The 21,892-nt window shown below is 35.2% G+C and overlaps 1 protein-coding gene and 1 long non-coding RNA gene across 7 annotated transcripts in view; both read left to right on the forward strand.

Moving 5' to 3' along the window:
• Nucleotides 1-21,892, forward strand: part of Ucp4A (Uncoupling protein 4A) — a 33,223-nt gene that overhangs the window by 7,063 nt on the left and 4,268 nt on the right. For 2 of the 6 annotated variants that reach the window (XM_028188096.2, XM_028188099.2), the window contains exons 2-6: nt 10,604-10,748; nt 12,381-12,457; nt 13,517-13,712; nt 16,050-16,226; nt 21,496-21,718. In XM_028188096.2, coding sequence (XP_028043897.1) covers nt 10,646-10,748; nt 12,381-12,457; nt 13,517-13,712; nt 16,050-16,226; nt 21,496-21,718 — 776 coding nt within the window. In that variant the 5' untranslated portion in view covers nt 10,604-10,645. Of the gene's footprint in view, nt 1-1,934; nt 2,302-4,731; nt 4,854-7,985; nt 8,138-10,603; nt 10,749-12,380; nt 12,458-13,516; nt 13,713-16,049; nt 16,227-21,495; nt 21,719-21,892 lie in introns of those variants that run through there. The other 4 variants (XM_028188101.2, XM_028188098.2, XM_028188100.2 and 1 more) reach the window with 4 other exon arrangements.
• Nucleotides 16,233-17,858, forward strand: LOC149501116 (uncharacterized). Its single transcript, XR_016324423.1, has 2 exons — nt 16,233-17,620; nt 17,710-17,858. It is a non-coding gene; the product is annotated as an uncharacterized LOC149501116 (long non-coding RNA).

The following is a 21,892-nucleotide window of genomic DNA, read 5'->3' on the forward strand; positions in this document are numbered from 1 at the left end:
AATCAAACAAGTTGAAGTTAAGCATCAATTGCACATGATGATGATAGACGGCAAAATAACCTCATATTTTTCAGAAACATTTTCTGCTGTCTGTGATATTTGCAAAGCAAAACCGTCAAAGTTTTTTGGAGTGACTTGCTTATCAAAGAGAAAATAATGAAGAAATATTCCAGTATGGAATGCCATCTTTACATGCCTGGATAAGATGCATGGAGTGCTTACTTCATATCGGTAAATATAATTTTATTACTTCACAAATTTTTCATCGTATGTAGTTTCCTGTGAGATTATTTTTTATATGACACTTTTTTGTTTGCGTCTTATCGTTTGGACTTCAAGAAATGGGGTTGCAAGGGAGGATGACAAAGAAAAAATATCAATCAGAAAGAGCGCTATACAGCAAGCGTTTAAAAAGGAATGCGGTTTACTTATAGATGTTGTCAAGCAAGGAGTAGGAACAACCAATGATGGCAATACTGCCAGAAGATTTTTCAGGGATGCAGAAGAAACAGCCCGCATAACAGGAATACGTAAAGATTTAATAGAGAGGCTTCACGTGATTCTTCACTCTGTTGCATCTGGAGAGCGCGTTTCCAATTTTTCGGAATTTTTTAGATATACTGCAGAATTGTATGTTAATGTATATCCCTGGTATTATATATGCCTTCGAGTATCCATAAATTGTTGGCACATGGCAGTGATATATAATAATGAAGAACTTTGGTGCCATTCGTATAGGTTAACTCTCGGAAGAGGCAGCGGAAGCTCGCAATAAAGATTTTCGGAAATATACAGAGAGATGTTATTCAAGAATGAGAAGTAGAACGTCGACTAATGAGGATATTTTACACAATCTTCTTTCGTCTTCTGACCCAAAGATCGAAAGGTGAAACAAAATATATAATATTTAGAGAGATTGCATAATTAGAGACCTACTAAATGTATTGTTGTTAGGTATTATGTAATTATGGGTATCATTACGTGCTTTTACTTACTAATCCATATCAAATTTAACTTAAAAGCACTTACGAAAAAAAATATAAAGGTTTTTATTCTATGTATTTATTAATTTTTTTCGATCCATTTATTTGGCAGAGTTGCAACTTTATGCACATGTTCATAGCATCAAATGATAGTAGACTAGACAAGGTATAAGGAAAATAAAGTTTCAAAGCGGGACCTCGCGGTACTTAGCAGGAATTTAATTTAATGTGACCCGCTCCATACAAAAAAATCACAAAACACATTTTTCTGACCAAACTATAAAGTTTTTGTAATTTTTACCCAAAACAATTATTATTGAGATTAACGAGCTCTATCTATCTACATAAAAAAAAATATAAAAAAACAAAGTTGGTCCCTAAGTCACTAAAATCATAGAATCGACCCACTGTGCGCCGGGCCCACCCTTGCGAGCTTGCAATACGTCTTAACGACAGTATTTCGGCGAAGCATTCATGCGATTTGTTTGTAAATTAAAACAGTAAAGTAATAGTCATTGTGGCCTATATAACGAACCGAATAGGTCGTGAGCCCGTCTTTTCGTTTACAGCAAAAGTCCAAATGCAAGTAAAATCATTATTAATCCCGAAAAAATGTTGATTAGACTTGTGTGCTTAGTGCGAGTTTTTTAACGTTCTCGATAGCGTAAAAGTTAGCTCATATTTTTTTTTTATTGCCTTTGTAGGCAGAGGAGCATGCGGCCCACCTGATGGTGAGTGATAACAGTCGCCCATGGACTTCAGCAATGCCAGGGGCAGAGCCAAGCCGCTACCTACCACTTAATACTCTCCACAAGCCTCGTTTGAAGAAGGACATATCATAGCGCTCGCGAAACACAGTGGAGGGGAGGGAGCACATTCCATAGCCGGATGGTACGTGGCAAAAAATACCTCTGGAAACGCATATTTCTATGGAATGGGATCGTTTGCCATTAGGGGCGCAGTTCCGACTGCATACAAAATTGGGTTAACTTTTACGCTATCGAGAACGTTATAAAACTCGCACTAAGCACACAATTGATCACAATCATAAAACTCATTACTCGTATTACCGAAACGCTTACCCGTATCTCGACACTAGTTGAAATTTTCACGGCTTTTTGTGGTGCGTGCCGCGTACATAAGGATGTTAATTTAACGAGCTCTATATATAGTGTTCATTTCGTTAAACGTGACCATTCAATTTGGGAGTGTGGCTAAATGAATTGTTACACACATAACTATTCGGATCGTCCTCGCTGTTTCGTTTTGTTCTGTTACTGAGCTGATTTTTTTTTTGTTTCTCATCTCTTCAAGTTTTGTGAGTACAAATTTTTACGTTAATATTGTAAAAGTGTTTTTTTTTTTGTAAGTAAAAATACATGTATTTTTTCTTACGTATCGTATATGGTAAAGGTTAATAATGATTAACTAATAAATGAACTAATAAGTATTACCTAAGTTATTGTAAGTAATGTAAATATAATCAGACGAGAACACGCAATGTTTTCACTGAATTTTATGTTTTAATGAAATATTGAATCTTAAATGAACATTTTTAACTAGTTTTCAGTTTGTTCAGAGAATTAAGTTGTAATTCCTTTAAAAATACGGTAAAATAATTTCGAGATAGAAAATATAAAACGTGTTGCCGGATTTTAACTAGTCAAATTAATTAAAAGATTATTTACCGGAGCTTAAACTGTCACAGAAATCTTGACCTTAGAATCTGTATTGGCTAAATCGAAAAAAAAAGGCCAAAACCAACCTCTTAGCCTAGAGCGCAAAGTGCAGTATAAATTATATCGATTGAGTGCAAGTATCAAATTCCAAAGTTCGTATGAGTCGCCATTTCAATACTTGCATTACGAAGCGACTTTGCTCGTGAAATAAAATAAACATTAAATATAGTTATTTCAGTTCAGTATCACATAGTATTATTATGGACAAAGTAGTAATTCTTCATCAGTTCTGAGGTACGTGATATCTTGAATTGGAATAGTCAATTAAATCCAACCAAAAAAAAACGGTGTTTTATTGCTACTATGATAATGATACATACAGGTCGTACTAATATAATATTAGTTATCAATGTTACGGAATAAAAATTTGAAACCAAGAATTTACGAAAAGTGTGTTTCGTCGTTGATAGAACAGAATCCAATGATGTCTCAAGAACAGCATACTTAGATAAGACTTTTAATTCTTAATAATATGATTAGAAAATCGACACTAGTATACATATACTACATATTTATTATTTCTCAATCAAAAATGACTTTATGGCGGGAACGCGAGGAGTGAAGTTGTGTGATTTGTTTTATTTTGTCTATTTAGTGTTTCTTCAGGTTTAAATGTGTAATAATGGTGATTTAGTAACTGTTTAATATCTGTGAAAGTGCACAAATGTGGAAAAATTAAACAAAGCCGCTGGACGTAACTTTTCGGGATCCTCCAAAAAGTCCACTGAAAAATCTTAGTAAATGACCACCATTTTACTGAGATTATATTTCATCCCATATCATCTCATTTAATTTCATCCCAGTTGATTAATGTCCCAAATTAATTATCTTCATTTCATTTCACTCCATAATATCATTTTCCATAAAAAAATGAATATAAATTAAAATAAGACATGACTTAAAGGTCTCAGTTACCAGGTCATAAAATCCCTTAAAAAAAATCAATCAAAAATATGAATAAAAATGTTATTCACTCACTTCGAAAAAAAAAGGCAGTCTTGTAGATGGCGCGTATTTCAAGAATACAATAAATACTACATAATAATATGATGCATGACTGTGTTCCTTAATCATAGATTCAATCATAGAACCCTCACGTTTTCGGGTGTTCAAGACTGGGTTCTCATCGTCCCTTCATGCTCCCCTAAGGAATTCGTCGATAAGAGATGGCCTCAATCATTCGACCCTAATAACTCATAACGTAATATCAGTAGAATGAGTTTTAAGTTAGGAGAAGTTTAGAAAATAGTAGTTCTATTTTCCTCTTCAACAATACTTATAACTGAGCTATGAATCGTAATTGTGTCAATACATTATTATTACGTTTGTCTTTTGAGTATGATTCAATTGGCCAATACCTAAATAAAAAAGATATTGTGTAATTTTTTCCTTATTTTGACTTAAAAATATTTTTTTGTTTTAAAATTACAAAAAAATAATAAAATTAGTACATAGTGTTGAAAAATAGCAATCACAATATCTTTTTAAAATTGTATAGGGATAATAATTAAAAAAGATCAAGAATGCAGTGGTTTGTGACGTTTTAAGTTTGCGCGCGAGTGAAAGAGATAGCGCATTATTATATACACTTAAACAGTTGTCCGTTACGCAATTAATTTAGATTCTGTCAAAGTCACATTTATTATAATATTAAATGCGGTTAAGAAATCTTAACCAAACGTAATAAAAGACATTCGCTGTCTGACTTTTCTTATAATTATTTCGGTTTATTTATCAGAAGTGGTTATCGGAACCTATAAAAGTCAAAATTACATCGTTTTCACGCAACTAAACACCTTATGACAAGAGGATGAAGTATGAATTGTATATGTACAACGACTGTATCACTTTCAAACAAGAATATTGAAGAAATAAACAGATAGAGAGTTACAGTACCTAAAACTGAGAATCTAGTAAAACAGAACACACTACCTAGAATGAAACCTAGAAAGCATTATTTTAAATTTTAGCAAAATATTTAAAAATTGATAAATGCAACGTACAAACAGATAACTACACGTACGTGTGTATGTTGACTTGCGTTTTGCATTAATATGCGTGATTTATCAGCAATTCAGTAGCGTTTCATTCTTCACCTGACGCGGACTTCAGTCGTGATAAATTGTGTAAGGTGAGCAGTATAGCAATGTAATTAAGATAATAAGATTAATTGACCGATATTGTTTCTAAAAAAAACTCTTGTCGATATTTATAGTAGTACCTACACGTTAATGCAACGTCATTGTGTTCACATTTTTTTTGTTCTTTTACAAATTTTTAGTTAGTGTGTACTTTTAGTGTGTACACTAAGGAATCGTTAAAGATGCTCTTGGAAAATCAGTTTTATCGCTGAATCCGCTATCAGACCAAACTCTATCCTGCTGGAAGATGTCGTTCTTCAAACGAGGTTTTAGAACCATGTCCAAGAAATGTCCATGAGCATCGGTTACCCTCAGATTGGCTCTATATTTAGCTGCCTTACTGAGGCAATAAAAAATATCATCAATTGTCAACAGTACAATATCGCTTATACAATTTATCTTATAGAAATTAGTTAATTAAACATTAAGATTAAGATACATTAAGCTATTCATGAGTTTTCGTTAACAATAAATAACGAATTTCCTTTATGATTCATTGACGGGTTCGAGATTGGAAACATACCTTAAGTTATTCCTTTTTCAAAGCCACTCGCGGCCTTTCAAAGCCTATCGCAAAATAAAAAGCGAAATTATTTTTAACTCTGTATACAAAGTCTGGTAACATATCGACGCTTGAAAGCATCGATCTTGAAAGGCAAACGTGACTAAGCGACAATGCGTGAACTTTACAGTAGACTAATTTAAAGTTGAAATACCTGAAAAAAAATCTATTTTAACGAATCTAGCTGTAGGATTGAAATGATTTTAATAAGCCTAGAAAAAAATTTTTTTTTGCGCATCGAATATGGTTATTGCCTATCATTTATGTACAAAGCAGTTATTGTTGCTTAGTCCCGTTTGCCTTTCAAGCGTCGATATACATATAGGCATTAATAATCTCAAAATACACGATTTCGCCAACAACTTTATATGTTGTACATATCTAGACGTTGGAAATATGATTGGCTGAATTCCAAAATACGTTTCCTTCCTCCAGCATTCCCGTGCCAGTATATATATGAACGTTTTCAATTATTTCATTTCGGATCACTACAAAAACGTTTCGCCTTACTTATCTAGTTGGTTAGTTACGCTTACTACATATTTTAAAATATAGTGTGTACTATATATAATAAAAAATAGTGGTCTGCATTCGATTTAAAAGACAATCAAGAAATCAAATAAAGATTCTAATGATCAAACCAGTATGCAATTCGGTTTATTTTGCCCGATGAATACGGAAAATATTACGTGTATTTTGAGCGTATGTACCTATATTAATATTATGTATTTTTTTTTTATTGCTTAGATGGGTATATGAGCTCACAGCCCACCTGGTGTTAAGTGGTTACTGGAGCACATAGACATCTACGACGTAAATGCGCCACCTTGAGATATAAGTTCTAAGGTCTCAGTATAGTTACAACGGCTACTCCACCCTTCAAACCGAAACGCATTACCGCTTCACGGCAGAAATAGGTTTTGCGGGTTTGATTTTTATTACACGATGTTATTGCTTCACCGTGGAAGTCAATCGTGAACACTTGTTAAGTACGTATTTCATTAGAAAAATTGGTACCCGCCTGCGGGATTCGAACACCGTAGCATCGCTCGATACGAATGCACCGGACGTCTTATCCTTTAGGCCACGACGACTTCAGTCAGTATGTGCGTCTATTTTTGGTTACGTACTCTCTGTACTCCCAATGGAGTCTCCTAATATTGAGAGTTCGCACGGTTAAATGACAATCCTGCTTATATTTGCCATAATACTTGCCTATTTCTGCCATGAAGCAGTAACGTGTTTCGGTTTGAAGTGTGAGGCAGCCGTTGTAAAAACTGAGACCTTAGAACTCATGTTTCGAGGTGGGTGGCGGCATTTACATACGTTGTAAGTGTCTATGGGTTCCAGTAACCACTTAACATCAGGTGGGTCATGAGCTCGTTCACCCATCTAAGCCATAAAAAAACTTGTAGTCCAGTCTGATTGTATGACATTCATATTAAAGCTCAATAAGGACATAAAAGGCAAAAAAATATTTGAATTTTGATTTAATAACCCATATTGTTAGGTTTGCCTTAATTTTAATATGGGAAGGAAATAGTGTCCTCATATATTATTAAATCATTTTTATCGCATTTGACATTTGGAAAATATGTAATAATACAAAACATGCGCTCCTAATTTAAAATGCTTGCTACTTTTTTATTGATTGCCGTTTAAAAAATGCAGGTCACGTATTTTCTTTGTCGCGCATTTAAATTCTGCTGTTCAAATAAATCACTACTGATTGACGTTACAAACGTGTAATAGTTTGATAACACAAAATCCGTTTTAAACGATAAGACCGTTCCAAGCAATTAATATGTACTGCACTAGTCATCATTTAATTACTAGTAATGAGCATTTCAATAACAATCTATTTCCGGAAATTCGCAACAGCATAAAAGTAGTAATAAAAAAAACAATATGCAAGTGAAATTTATAATCTCTAAAATATTCGTAAATTTTTTAATAGATATTCGTTTAATTTAAATCTATTAACGGTTTAATGTCACAACAAAAAAAAACCTTATTATATTATTTCAGACTTTTCATATACTGCACAGTTTTCGTGGGCGTGGCGTACTATAATTTCCAAATTTAGGCAATCAATAAATGTTATAAACTTGAGATTTTCAAACTAAAATTTATAAAATACGATAATTTTCACAGAAGATAAACATTAACGAATTTTACCGTCTCGCTTAGATATTTTAAAAGGCTCACGGGTGACCCTCATGGCCCGAATAGTTCAGTAAGATAAGGCTCACCGGTGAGCATTTTTGCCTGAATGAAAACACGCGATTTTCCATATGGCGATCAACGTATTAATCTCGTTATAATAACAACTAATCGATTTTTAATTTCAAACTATTATTACATTCAAAGCTATACACGAAACAAGCAGATTCCATTGTAGACAATGTTATATGTGAGTTAGTAATTTCGAGAATATTAAGTACCATCGTGTGTTCATGTCGTTACGTAACTTCATGGAAACTTTATCGATCTTTAAACGGCTCGTCTTTCTATACCGTTGCCAAGAATATATCACAGCACACGTGTCCAACAGGAAGTCCAAGTTCGTAGTAAGACTAGCATGTTAGTGTTTTTCATTACGAATACAGTTCGAAATTGCTTTTATTAAATGGCGTTGGTCTATGGTCGATCGACGCGCCTTTGAAATTAATTGTGGTTATTTTGCTGTAGCGTTTGTGTCTATGGATCGATGTGAGTTTGATTGTGTTTCATGTTTAAATTTTTTTTTTTTTGTAATCTATTTAAGAATTGAATTAAGATTACTAGGAATAAAATGCCATGAATATTTTCTATTTTCTATCTTAATTTTACACTAGTGATTTATTTTCATTAAGATTCTTTAACAAGAAAATGTAAGTGTCTTTATTATGGTAAATCTTACAATTTCGTCGTGATCTAATGAATAAGAAATACACCCGTTTTATTTGTAACGAGCGATGCGACTTTTCGAATCCCACAAACAGGAATCGTTTTTTTTCCAAATGAAATACGTACGTAACTCATGTTGGTTGTCTTGGCTGATTTTCACGATGAAAGAATAACATTCTTTTTTTTTTTTTATTGCTTAGATGAGTGGACGAGCTCACAGCCCACCTGGTGCTAAGTGGTTACTGGAGCCCCTAGACATCTACAACGTAGACGCGCCACTCACCTTGAGATACAAGTTCTAAAGTCTCAGTATAGTTACAACGGCTGCCCCACCCTTCAAACCGAAACGCAATACTGCTTCACGGCAGAAATAGGCAGGGCGGTGGTACCTATCCGCGCGGACTCACAAGTGGTCCTACCACCAGTAAATAATATTGTAATAAAAATCAAACTCGCGAAAAATTATAATCATTGAACGTAAGCCGTCTTGTGAACCGAGCGCAGTGCGATCTAGTTCAAATGTTTAACGTTAAAAAAACTCATAATAATATAAACAATTTTGAAATAAGTGTGCATTCATTTAAAAATACTTAGGTTCGTGATGGCTGATAAACTTCGATACAAAAGCGGTGCACCACATATTATTATTTTTGTTATAAGCTATAGGCATGTAATGTTTATAATCTTTGATATTTGTGCCTTGATCTTGTGTTTATCAGTCAATACGATAATAAAACATTTATGGACATTTACTTGTTGCTACTCTATATCATATTACATACAATACGATTTTATAAAAATAAAAAAAACGGGTTACTTTGATAAGCACCGAATATTAATGCTCTTGAAGTTATTGGTGGGCATTGAGAGCTGAATACTGTCTCTTTTCAACAAATCCACTGATTACGGAATTCTCGTAGACCGTATTAGTATTGGGGTCATATGTGACTATAGTGCTATCCTTTTCTAGCGAACCATGACAATGCCTATCACATATTACTGAAGCGCTTAAAAATTTTGTTTCTTCTATGCGATTCCATTTGTAGACTGTATTTTTTTTAGACCCCATATATAAATATGGGCTATCGTTATTTTGACGTTTTATTTACCAATCGATCGCGTTTATAATATTGAGGTGAGTAGATACTGCGCCTCACGCCTTATCTCTATTTTTATGGGTTCTGTAATATCTTATACCTTTAAATATATAATCTGAATTTCGGAAACGGCTCCAATGATTTTCATAAAATTTAGTGTACAGGGGATTTCGGGGGCGATAAATCGATCTAGCTACGATTTATTTTCAGAAAATGTTGTTTTATTCCTGTTTTCAATAATCAACTTTATGACTCTTCCCGACATCTATTGGCGAATAATAACACTATTTTTCTTAATTGAGGGCAACTGACCGCTTTAAAGACACAACAAGATGACGTTATAAAAAAAAAAACGAGCAAAGCTCGGTCATCATCTAGTTACAAAATAATATGTACTAGTGCCCAGGGTGCCAATTTAAAATACCTACATATGTAAAAGCCATTTTATAGCCCTGAATGATTTCGTTTCCGGCTTATGTTCATAGATGGAATGCGGACAATATTTTATCTCGGGATTTCATGTAATGTACCTATGTGATTGTTAAGTACATTACTGATGACCTTTTATGATTATCAGTCAATGTTTAATCGACGAGATTTTATTGGTATTTTACTTCCGTTACAATCGCAAATAGACGTAAACATTAACAATACAAATGTTACTCCTGCTTCCATATTTCCAGTTAACTCTAATAATGACAACGCGCCTACACAATGAAACTGTTTATAGTAATGGCGAACGCTAATTAAAATGATGTAAATTGTGTTTTTTTTCCTGTAATTGGTTTAAGGCACATGTATGTAACTGTTCCAGAAAAAATATTCGTCACATAGCGGACGAAAGATGGCCGTCATATAATACATAGTTTCGAAGGTTATGTCATTCTAAACAGAACGTTTAGTCTGAGGTTTTAGTTCTGTTATTCGATTATAACAATGTAGAGGCCACTCCATTAGAGCATCGTTTTTTTAGGCAACCAAAGCTTAACCGATTGCCTAATGGCCGAAAAGCTAGGCAATCATTATTTTTGTAACAGTGTTAGATGTTTTTCAGTTTTTGCGTTACATTCCCGATCCTGCGGACCGAATGGAAAGCAGTCGACGTCACCCAAAGCACGTCATTTCGGATTCTTCAAGTATTTCAAGCATCGTTAATGTCTACTATATTTTCAATTCACGACTTTTTCATTAGGCATGCAGAATATAGTCACGTACAGGTGACAAGTCCTCCACGATGCCTGTACTACGCAATGCTGATCACCCCGCTGTCAAAACACCTGACTCAGTGGCAGCGAGGTATGCGGTCGCTGTGCTCGGGTCGTGGGCGGCCGAAACTGGTATGACATAATACTATTATATTTAAAACAACGACTTTTCTTTCAAGTAATTCTAAAATAAATAAAAACCTCGGATATCGCTTAGTTGGATTCTTAACAAACTAACCGGTCACGGTTGTTGTCGACTTCGTCAATTAACCCGAGGTGTAACCTAGCCCAGAGATACAAAACCAGGTTCCTCGCCGGATTTTCTCAGTAGGTAGCAATTCCGATCCGGTGGTAGATTCCGCGAAGCACTGCTCTTTTAGGCTTGTTTTAGCCAGTCCTCCGTGGATAAGCCCCGTGAGATCGTAGATAGAATAGCCCCTTAGGCTACCAAAGATTAGGTATGCTATTTATTATTTTTTTTCGATTCATTATTTCCACAGTCAAAATGAGTAAAGTGTATTGATACTGTATATGATTGTGATTACTTGTATCGATCCAGGTTTCCACGAACGTATCTGAATGAGTCACTGATTACTAATGTCGTTGTAAGGGAAATCAAACGGTAAGATAAAATTTAATGTTGAGTTGGGTTGCTTTAAAGTAGCTTTTCCCAAAGTGGGCGATAACACCCCCTTGTGGGTGCTGCAGGCCCAGAGGGGGTCGATAAAGACCCAGAAAAAAAATGGCGGCCTTGTGTAGAGGCTTGGCAGGCGATTTTTAATTTCATTTAGGAAGACTCTTAGACACCGACTGAGCTCTCGCTATAGTGGATTTTAAGTAGGTGAAAAAATGGGGACGCTAAAAAATGATTTATTCTCAAAGTAGGTAGTAGACAAAATAGGTTTGGGAGCCCTGCTTTAAAGTATAAAGTAATAGAACGCGATATGTTTTAATTGGAAGAAATCCGTTTTTAGGAAAACATTTCGATGAAAGATCTGTTAAGACTTTGTTAAAGCATACGATTAAAAATCCATATAAATGTAATTGTGTATTTGAAAAATCTGGAATATCAAAGACAATCAAATAATTACCTAAAGAAATACCTAACTTTCAATCAAGTAGGTATTTCAATTAATTTCTATTTTCAAAAATTTCTACGACTGGATATCCGTACATTTTTTGTTTATAGAATAAATGGGTGAACTAGCTCAAGACCAAACTGATGTTGAGTGATTACTAGAGTTCATAGACGTCGTCACAACGTAAATGCGGTAACCTTCCTCCAGACACCAAATCGAAGTCTCAATTGTTTTGTTTACTTCACTTCGTGGCAGCAAAAGGCGGCATGGTAGTGCCTGCCCGTTCAAGCTTACAATAAGGTCTTAGGGCCTGTGCACACCACGTTTCCAAAACGCGCGTCGACGCGACGGCGCGCTTTTATCCTACAGAGCGGTTTGTTTTCGTCTGTATCGATACAAATGCGATGTTAACGCGCATGTGTATCGATACAAACGCGCGTTAGCATCGCGTCTGAATCGATTCAAACGCGTATTTGAATTTATACAGGTGTGCAAAGGTCTACAGGCTGCGTCTGACTTGCGTGCGTATCGCGTCTGTATCGCTACGAACACGCGTCGACGGCGCATTTAAAAAACGTGGTGTGCACAGACCCTAAATAATGATGTTAATAACCAACATACCTAGCTGTTAGTTGTAAATATACAATGTTCACGCTAATTTTGTACGTTTAAAACTGTTTTTCAGCGACATACCCGTTCGACTTGACCAAGACAAGGCTACAAATACAATCGGAAGTGGCAGCCGCTAAACACGGTTACAAGGTGACCATCAGCACACATTCTTGTGTTCTATTTTACTTTGTTTATTTCAAAATGAACTTTTCTTGTATGTATTCCTAAAGCGTTCAAAGTCGAACATGATTGACAACAAACTCGTGTTTGAAGTTTTTTTTTTGTATTGCTTATATGGGTGGACGAGACCACCTGGTGTTAATTGGTTACTGGAGCCCATAGACATCTACGACGTAAATGCGCTACCCACCTTGAGATATAAGTTCTAAGGTCTCAAGTATAGTTACAACGGCTGCCCCACCCTTCAAACCGAAACGCGTTACTGCTTTACGGCAGAAATAGGCGGGGTGGTGGTACCCACCCGCGCGGACTCGCAAGAGGTCCTACCACCAGTAATAAAAGTTTTTTTTTGGTATTGTATTGGTTACGAAATTAAATAGTAATTTTTTATAATATGGTATCAATGGTAATCATAGTCTCAAAACATAATGCCACCACCCACATGGACAAATAAAGTTGAAGTCTTTAATTGCATTGAACACAACTATCTACACAGCCCTTCAAATTGAAACGCATAACTTCAGCAATGCGTATTATTTGAGAAAAGACGATTTCGTATAAGTTAGACTATAACACTATGCAGAAGTAGGTATACGAGTAATGCTTCGAGGTAGAAATATGCAGGATTAAGTGGGCTTATAATACCATGCCCTTACCATCAATAACTAGGTAAATTATAAATTGCCGCATGACTTTTGCGTTCATAAAAAAGAAATAAAAAATTGATAAATTTGAATTAAAAATAGTGTAAGAAAAAATGATTTTATTGTAAAAAATCGTGGGGTGCTTTTCAGGTTATTATCAAAATAACCCTTCTACTCATATCTGTTCATAAAATATTTATAACTACTGATACCATGTTTTTTTTAAATATTGAATTGTCATCGGTCCTCAATAAGTATACCAAATTTCGAGTTAATCCGACGTTTTGAAGGGGGTCAAAATCATGCTCAAAGATTCCGTTACAAACATACTAACACACATACATCTGAAGCTAATAAAAGCGTATTAAAAAACAATCTTTTTTAGCTGGAAAATCACGGTATGATCAAAACAGCAGTGGGTATCGCCAAACAAGAGGGAATTCTGAAATTATGGAGCGGTCTCATGCCGATGTTCCAACGGCACGCGATTTACTCCGGATGCCGTCTCATCTTCTACGAACATTTCCGGAACATGATGAAAGATGAAAACGGAAAGGCTTCCCTGGGTGCTGCTTCATTGGGTGAGAACTATTTAAAGTTGAACCAGAAAGCTGTTGGCACATGATACTGTCTTAACAATACCACCAGCTTGGATATTGCTGTATTTATTTAAAACCACCCAACCCACGCTTCGCTGTGGCTATCACTAATTCCATAAAAAACTTATCGTGGTTTAATCAACAAAATATTTTAAGCAAACCCTCAGCTGTTCACGAACGCAACGAAAAATAAATTAGCTAAGCCGGTCGAGCTGTTCTCGAGTCGCTTCGTACACGAGCCATTGTCACTGTCAAATAAATATAAGAACTTGACTCCGAGTCTCTTGATTTTAATACGCTTTTATTAGCTTCAGACGTATGTATGTTTGTAACGGAATCTTTGAACATGATTTTGACCCCCTTCAAAACGTCGGATTATCTCGAAATTCGGTATACTTATTAAGAACCGATGACAATTCAAATATAAAAAAATATTGAAAAAAAATATTGAAAAAATTGAAATTCGACTAAAAAATGAAAAATAAATAATAGTTTAAAAAAACTAACAAAATACGCTTTTATAGAAAATCCATCTAAAAAACAGAAAATAAATTTTAATAAATTTTAGTTATTAGTGTAAGAAAAAAATATTTTATTGTAAAAAAAGCGTGGGGTGCATGGTATCAGTAGTTATAAATATTTTATGAACAGATATGAGTAGAAGGGTTATTTTGATAATATCCTGAAAAGCACCCCACGCTTTTTTTAGTTTTTTTAAACTATTATTTATTTAGTATTTGACATAGCGCATAGCTACTTGAAATTCAATTTAAATATCTGTCAGGAATTAACAGCTTCGTTGTTGAAGTATTTAGAAATACAGGGTGTTTCGAACATACATTCAGTATTGTATTCTTTTTTTTTAGTACACGATCTAATGTCGAGACCTTGCCCAACACCTTGACCTATCATAGATATCGACATGGGCGTCGCTGAGTCATAGCGTGAAGAAATGCCCTTTGTTCATAAATAGAATTTCCTACTACGATAAAATTATTTGTTTCGAAGCAGCGTCATTACCTAATGACATCGTTACAAGAATCATTATTAGGTCCTTGTCTATTACATTTTATCTATATTTGAGGCAAAGCAGGTCCCGCAGTAGTCACCATCGCGGGAATGGTTGAAGGTTAAGATACATAGTATCATAATACTACTTCATCAAATACTATTTCATATCGCTAACTCTAATAAATATCGTGTAATAAAAAAAATATTTAGCAAATAATAAATATTAAATATTAGCCTATCCATTAAGTACATGTATTTTCTACATGAATACCAAGTTTCAAGTCAATCGGATGCATGGTTCAGTAGTTATAACGGAACATCCGTAAAAACCACTGTAGATTTATATATTAGTATAGATATAGATTTGATAAGTGGAAACGTAAAAACTACTTGATATGTGCCCCGTCGTCCTTATTACCTAGCTTAAATAAATCCTAAAATTGATCATATTATTTCTAACGCAAACACAAATATAGTCGTAATACGTCACCCACTGCGCGGAAAATACAATTAGAGCAATAAATTTCACGCGAACAACTCAGAAAGGAAATTGTTCATTGTGTTCATTAATTAAATTCTGCAGTACATTTCGCTACACTGTTTTTCTACCAAGGACTTTACTAAATCATATTGAAACCGGTCCAGTGTAGAAGCACAATAAGATGTTAATTCCCTTTGTTAGCTAATTTTTAATGGGATAACAGAATTTCGGATGTGATTTTAAGATGGAATCTCATTAAATTATAATAACATGATCAATTACACAAATCGCAAGGGGTGGACGTAGCCGAAGGGAATGGCAATACCAAAATTAGTAGCGATATTTAAAATATATCAAAGTGTTATTATTATGAGCTATTTTTGTGAAAGTGCAACATGAGAGATCAAGTTTAAATAAAAAAATCAAAATGAGTTATCGGAGATTAATAAGACTGAAAAGTACCTAAATGTTCATAGCCATACTCATTTTATTATGAATGCCGCTTTTTTAGTCTTATGAACTTTAAATTACTCAATAATATCTATATAAGTGCCTAGTGATGAGCTACAGATTTCCTTGCGTTATATAATATATAGTATGTAAAATAATATTTACGACGCTACTTCATTAATCCGCATGATAGGACATTGACCTGTCTCAGTCACGACAAAACGCCAATCTTAATCTACAATCCGACATTGGTCTACATTTAAAAAGTATCATAATCTGAATAATACCGATTGCCTGTGGAAATTACCATCAACTTATGTCAGTCAACGTGTTCAATTTGTATAATGACATAACGTAATCGTCTCGAAGTCCGGCAGGTGGTTTGGCGGCTGGTTCGCTGGCACAGCTGATCGCTTCCCCCACGGATCTCGTCAAGGTGCAAATGCAAGCCGAAGGCAGAAACGTATTGCAGGGTAAAACACCACGTTTCAAGAACTGTAGACAAGTTTACGCAATGCTGTATGCTGAAAGCGGGATTTTGGGATTCTGGAGAGGTACGTTTTTACTGGTGGTAGGACCACTTGTGAGGCCGCGCGGATAGGTACCACCGCCCTGCCTATTTCTGCCGTGAAGCAGTAATGCGTTTCAGTTTGAAGGGTGGGGCAGCCGTTGTAACTATACTGAGACTTTAGAACTTGTATCTCAAGGTGGGTGGCGCATTTACGTTGTAGATGTCTATGGGCTCCAGTAACCACTTAACACCAGGTGGGCTGTGAGCTCGTCCACCCATCTAAGCAATAAAAAAAACGTGTCTAAAGTCAGTTCAAGCCCCGAGTTTCTCGCTGGATCTTCTCAGTGGATCGCGATTCCAATCCGGTGGTAGATTCTGCGAAGCACTACTCTTGCTAGGACTAGCATATTCTCTCAGGTTGATCCCGTGAGCTCACGTACCTATGGGCGCAAACGCCACTGTTGGCAATAATTAACATAATAATATATAGATTAGTTTATTCTATATTAACATTTATTTATTATTAGCAACAAAACTGTTATTCTACCATATTTAATAATTAGCAGACACTGTTTTGATGTGAAAATGTTCAGAATATGTTTAATGTTTATATTATTGTTTAAAAACACAAATGACTGTATAAATGATTAAATATGAATAAAGCATAAATATTAATAATAATTTATATTATAATTAACAGTACTAATAATTTAATTAAGTATTGTAATTGTTTTGCAATGATGTTGTTGGCGCCATCTATTATTAGGCTGGATAATAACAATGTTAGTTAATATTACTTAAAAGTAATTCATGTAAAATAAATTAAATGTGAGTCATGTAAAATCACTAAAATATGTATTTTGAATATTAAGCTATGTTTTGTGAATTGTTTCGCAGTAATTACATTTGTTTGTATAAAAGAAGTTGTAGTTGCTATAACCAACACAAAATGGCTAATTGTGTAAAAACCACTGAATAACTCAGGCGTGGCTTTTTGTTGTAAACAAGTAATGTTAAAGTTTTATAGAATTGTATTGTATTTTCATTGTAAAAGAAGTTATGTGTGTAAATCCTGGCTTAACGCTGACATCAGAAGTGGGATCACAGCCCCAAAATTAATCGTAAGCCTCCGAATGAAGTAGCCCACTGTTGAACAAGTGATGGGTCTCTCAACCTGTATTAAAGAGGCGAAAAGTGATGATAGCTGCAAATGCTGTACCCTTGTAGTGGCATTATAACTTTTATTTGCCGCCGTTCAACTCCGATGAGGGCGTGACATCAAGACCGATGCGGAAATGTGGACGAAACTATCATGAAGCTAATTGTTTCATCGCATGAACATCGAGTTCAAAAGAGCAAGCAAGACATAAGCCGATATCTGGTCTTTGTATTGAACCGCATTGGAGCAAGTGAGGGACGAACTGATCCATGCATTCAGTAAAGTTGTGGATATTTAAAATTAGTTCTAGACCGTGGATGTTTTGGAAAAGCTACTGACGCTGAGATGGTAAAAATACTGATTTCAGGTATTTATCTTAAATTTATTCGATCCAAGTTATTGAGAAATACGCTGTGGTATGTATTTCGCTTCCTAAATAATATCGATTCTAAAAACGTTCCGAAAGCGTCAAATTGAAAATATACTGTAAATATAATGTTAATAATCTAAACATAACTCAGTTTTATCACAATCACATAATGATTCCTTCAGTTTTCGTGGCACTTTTAGTAACACTAAGGTTTTAAATGTGGTTACTGCGTCACTTGCGTCATTTCGAGAAAACTTGTTACCGCCGTCAAGATGACAAACGTATCACCACAATTAAGACTTAAATCATTGCAGATCTAGTTTAGTAAGCTAAACAACTTCATGTAAAGTTTTTGAGCATAAGGAGTCAACTGATTTCAAAACAAAGCATTGTGACTTTTAATGGAGAAAAATACTAGAACTATTATAGAATTTCATATGGTAATCATAATCATATGGTAATACTGACAGTCTTGCTGACATCCTAATAGGTTTTAATCTTTTAAAAATAACTTCTCAGTGTTGCACTCTTTGAGGAGAACTTATCTATTTTTATAAGTTTCTATCCAGTGAATGCTCAAGTTTGGAGTCATTATTCAATCATCATGTAACTTTTGCAAATCATGTCTCATAGATGGTGATCAGGCAGATAAAAGTTGGATTTGAAATAATTAATTTGGATAGGATAGTACAACGCTGTACATACTGTATGTCTCCTGTTTATTGTGAGGAGTTCAAGCATATTACAATAAAAATAAAAATAAACTTTTAATAATATGCCATAATAAGAGACAGCTCATCCCTGTTCAGCAGCTCCATATTATTACTTTTCCTTTCATAATTATTTATTTTTGGATGAGTGATTAACTCTCTGCACCCTAGGTTTCTAGTGGGGGTGCTGCTTTATTATTAGTCAAGAAAAAGGATGGCACAGATCTCTATGTGATTTCTGTTTTTAAAATCTTAGTTCCATTTTTGGAAACCTGTCACTTTTAAAAATTCACCAAGATAAAAGATAATTCAGGAGTTTCAAAAACTTGTGAACAATATGAAATTCAGTACCACATTATTGCAAAGAGAGCGAGCATGGTCAACAGGCATGCTGAACTATTGATGGGTCATAAATGTCACATGTTTGTAAAATATCAATTAATAAGATCTGACAGGCAGCTTTAAGAATTACAGTTGATTAAAATCTGCAGCACAACAATAAAACAAAAATGCAGAGGCATTAGAAGGATGATGTTCCCTACCAGTCATTAAAATAAAGCAAATTGAAAATGGTCCGCTGAATGATGAATTAGGGGAAGTTGAATCAGCTGGTAAAAAATGGATGGACGAGCGGTCTCTGTCATCTAATGTGTTTTGGTAAAGGTAAAGGTTTGGTAATGGTAACGGTTTGATATAGGTAAATCTATCCTCTTAATGTCAGAGGATTCTGATTGACCGTATGGGCAAAGAGATTTGTTCTGCTGTAAAATGATTTATAATTTGTTATGGTATCTACTTTTATTTTCCTATCCAATTATCCTTCCTAAAACGCTGGCGGGCCACCATGCGAATCCTTAAACCTGGTCTTGTTGGCTAGATCCCGTATGGGTGATGCCTTATGAGTTGGCTAGATCCCGTATGGGTGATGCCTTATGAGTTGGCTAGATCCCGTATGGGTGATGCCTTATGAGTTGGCTAGATCCCGAATGGGTGATGCCTTATGAGTTGGCTAGATCCCGAATGGGTGATGCCTTATGAGTTGGCTAGATCCCGAATGGGTGATGCCTTTTGGGTTGGCTAGATCCCGAGAGGGTGATGCCTTGTGGGTTGGCTAGATCCCAAATGGGTGATGCCTTGTGAGTTGGCTAGATCCCGAATGGGTGATGCCTTATGAGTTGGCTAGATCCCGAATGGGTGATGCCTTTTGGGTTGGCTAGATCCCGAGAGGGTGATGCCTTGTGGGTTGGCTAGATCCCAAATGTGTGATGCCTTGTGAGTTGGCTAGATCCCGAATGGGTGATGCCGAGTGTGTTGGCTAGATCCCGTAAGGGTGATGCCTGGTAAGTTGGCTAGATACTGTAAGGGTGATGGCTTGCGAGTTAACTAGACCTGTATGAGTGATGCTTTGTGTGTTGGGTAAATCCCGTTGGGTGATCCTCTTGTGTGTTAGCTAGATCTCGTAAGGGTGAATGGTGCCTTGTGTATTGGGTAGATCCCAGTAGGGGATATGACTTGTTTACTGTTATGTGAAATGCTAAAACAGCGCAAGGGACGCGCTGGAATCAGTATGGCCGTATGGGCGCAAACGCCACTGTTGGCAATAATTAACATAATAATATATAGATTAGTTTATTCTATATTAACATTTATTTATTATTAGCAACAAAACTGTTATTCTACCATATTTAATAATTAGCAGACACTGTTTTGATGTGAAAATGTTCAGAATATGTTTAATGTTTATATTATTGTTTAAAAACACAAATGACTGTATAAATGATTAAATATGAATAAAGCATAAATATTAATAATAATTTATATTATAATTAACAGTACTAATAATTTAATTAAGTATTGTAATTGTTTTGCAATGATGTTGTTGGCGCCATCTATTATTAGGCTGGATAATAACAATGTTAGTTAATATTACTTAAAAGTAATTCATGTAAAATAAATTAAATGTGAGTCATGTAAAATCACTAAAATATGTATTTTGAATATTAAGCTATGTTTTGTGAATTGTTTCGCAGTAATTACATTTGTTTGTATAAAAGAAGTTGTAGTTGCTATAACCAACACAAAATGGCTAATTGTGTAAAAACCACTGAATAACTCAGGCGTGGCTTTTTGTTGTAAACAAGTAATGTTAAAGTTTTATAGAATTGTATTGTATTTTCATTGTAAAAGAAGTTATGTGTGTAAATCCTGGCTTAACGCTGACATACCCGTCCGGGCGTAGCTTAGGATAAATTACCGGAGTTAATAGATATCAATAACGTTAAGCCGGCACCCATATTGAGACACGAGTTCTAAATGTCAGTTTTATAGTACAACGGCTGTTCCACCCTTCAAACCGAAACGCATTACTCCATACAAACACTAAATAAAATTGTGTACTCAATGTCTATTTTAACATAAAAATAGATCACGTACTATGCAGTAGTTCATAACGCGTTCAATTTGAAAAACAAGGCGTATCTTAATTGTGTATGGCTCTGACGAAATTTACTCTACGAACTTCAAACATTTAGGTCTTTCCGCTACTCGTGCTGAGTCACTATACTTTCACAATTATCTACCAGTAATTACGCATTTATATTTACACTTAAATTATCTTTTTAGGCTTTAAACTTAGTGTTTTCACGAAGTATCTGACCTCATTTTATTATTTGTTAAATGCTGTTTGTTTGTTTTCACTGGTGGTAGGACCTCTTATGAGTCCGCACGGGTAGGTACCACCACCCCACCTATTTCTGCCGTGAAGCAGTAATGCGTTTCGGTTTGAAGGGTGGGGCAGCCGTTGTAACTATACTGAGATCTTAGAACTTATATCTCAAGGTGGGTTGCGCATTTACGTTGTATATATCTATGGGCTCCAGTAACCACTTAACACCAGGTGGGCTGTGAGCTCGTCCACCCATCTAAGCAAAAAAAGAAATGCATCACTTACTTTGCTACACTTATAAAAGTTTTAGGTATACAAAATTATTTAATAATATTAAAGTTCAGTTATTAGGCATATTATATTATTATATTGAGAACTATACTAATGAAAATATATGGATATATATAGGTGCAATCCCAAACGTACAACGCGCAGCATTGGTCAATATGGGAGATTTAGCATCATACGACTATACCAAGCAGTTCCTAATGCGTGAATTCGGCATGGCTGACACCATGTTGGTGCACGCGGCGGCTGCCTTCAATGCGGGATTTGTGGCAGCCGTTCTAGGAACACCTGCCGACGTACTTAAAACTCGACTGATGAATCAACCCGTTGGGCCGGATGGAAGGTTGGTATTTTTGAAATTGCATACAAATGACAGTGCATTTTGTTCACGTGGTCTCCGTATTAACACCGCGCTATGTTACCTAGTGTTTATTTAAAATAAAAGAGCGTTTTTACATATTAACAAACACGGAATGTTTTCCAATTAAGTGTAGACTAGCGACCCGCCCTCGCTTCG

Source organism: Bombyx mandarina, chromosome 17 (genome assembly GCF_030267445.1).
Source record: "Bombyx mandarina strain Sakado chromosome 17, ASM3026744v2".
NCBI lineage: Eukaryota > Metazoa > Arthropoda > Insecta > Lepidoptera > Bombycidae > Bombyx > Bombyx mandarina.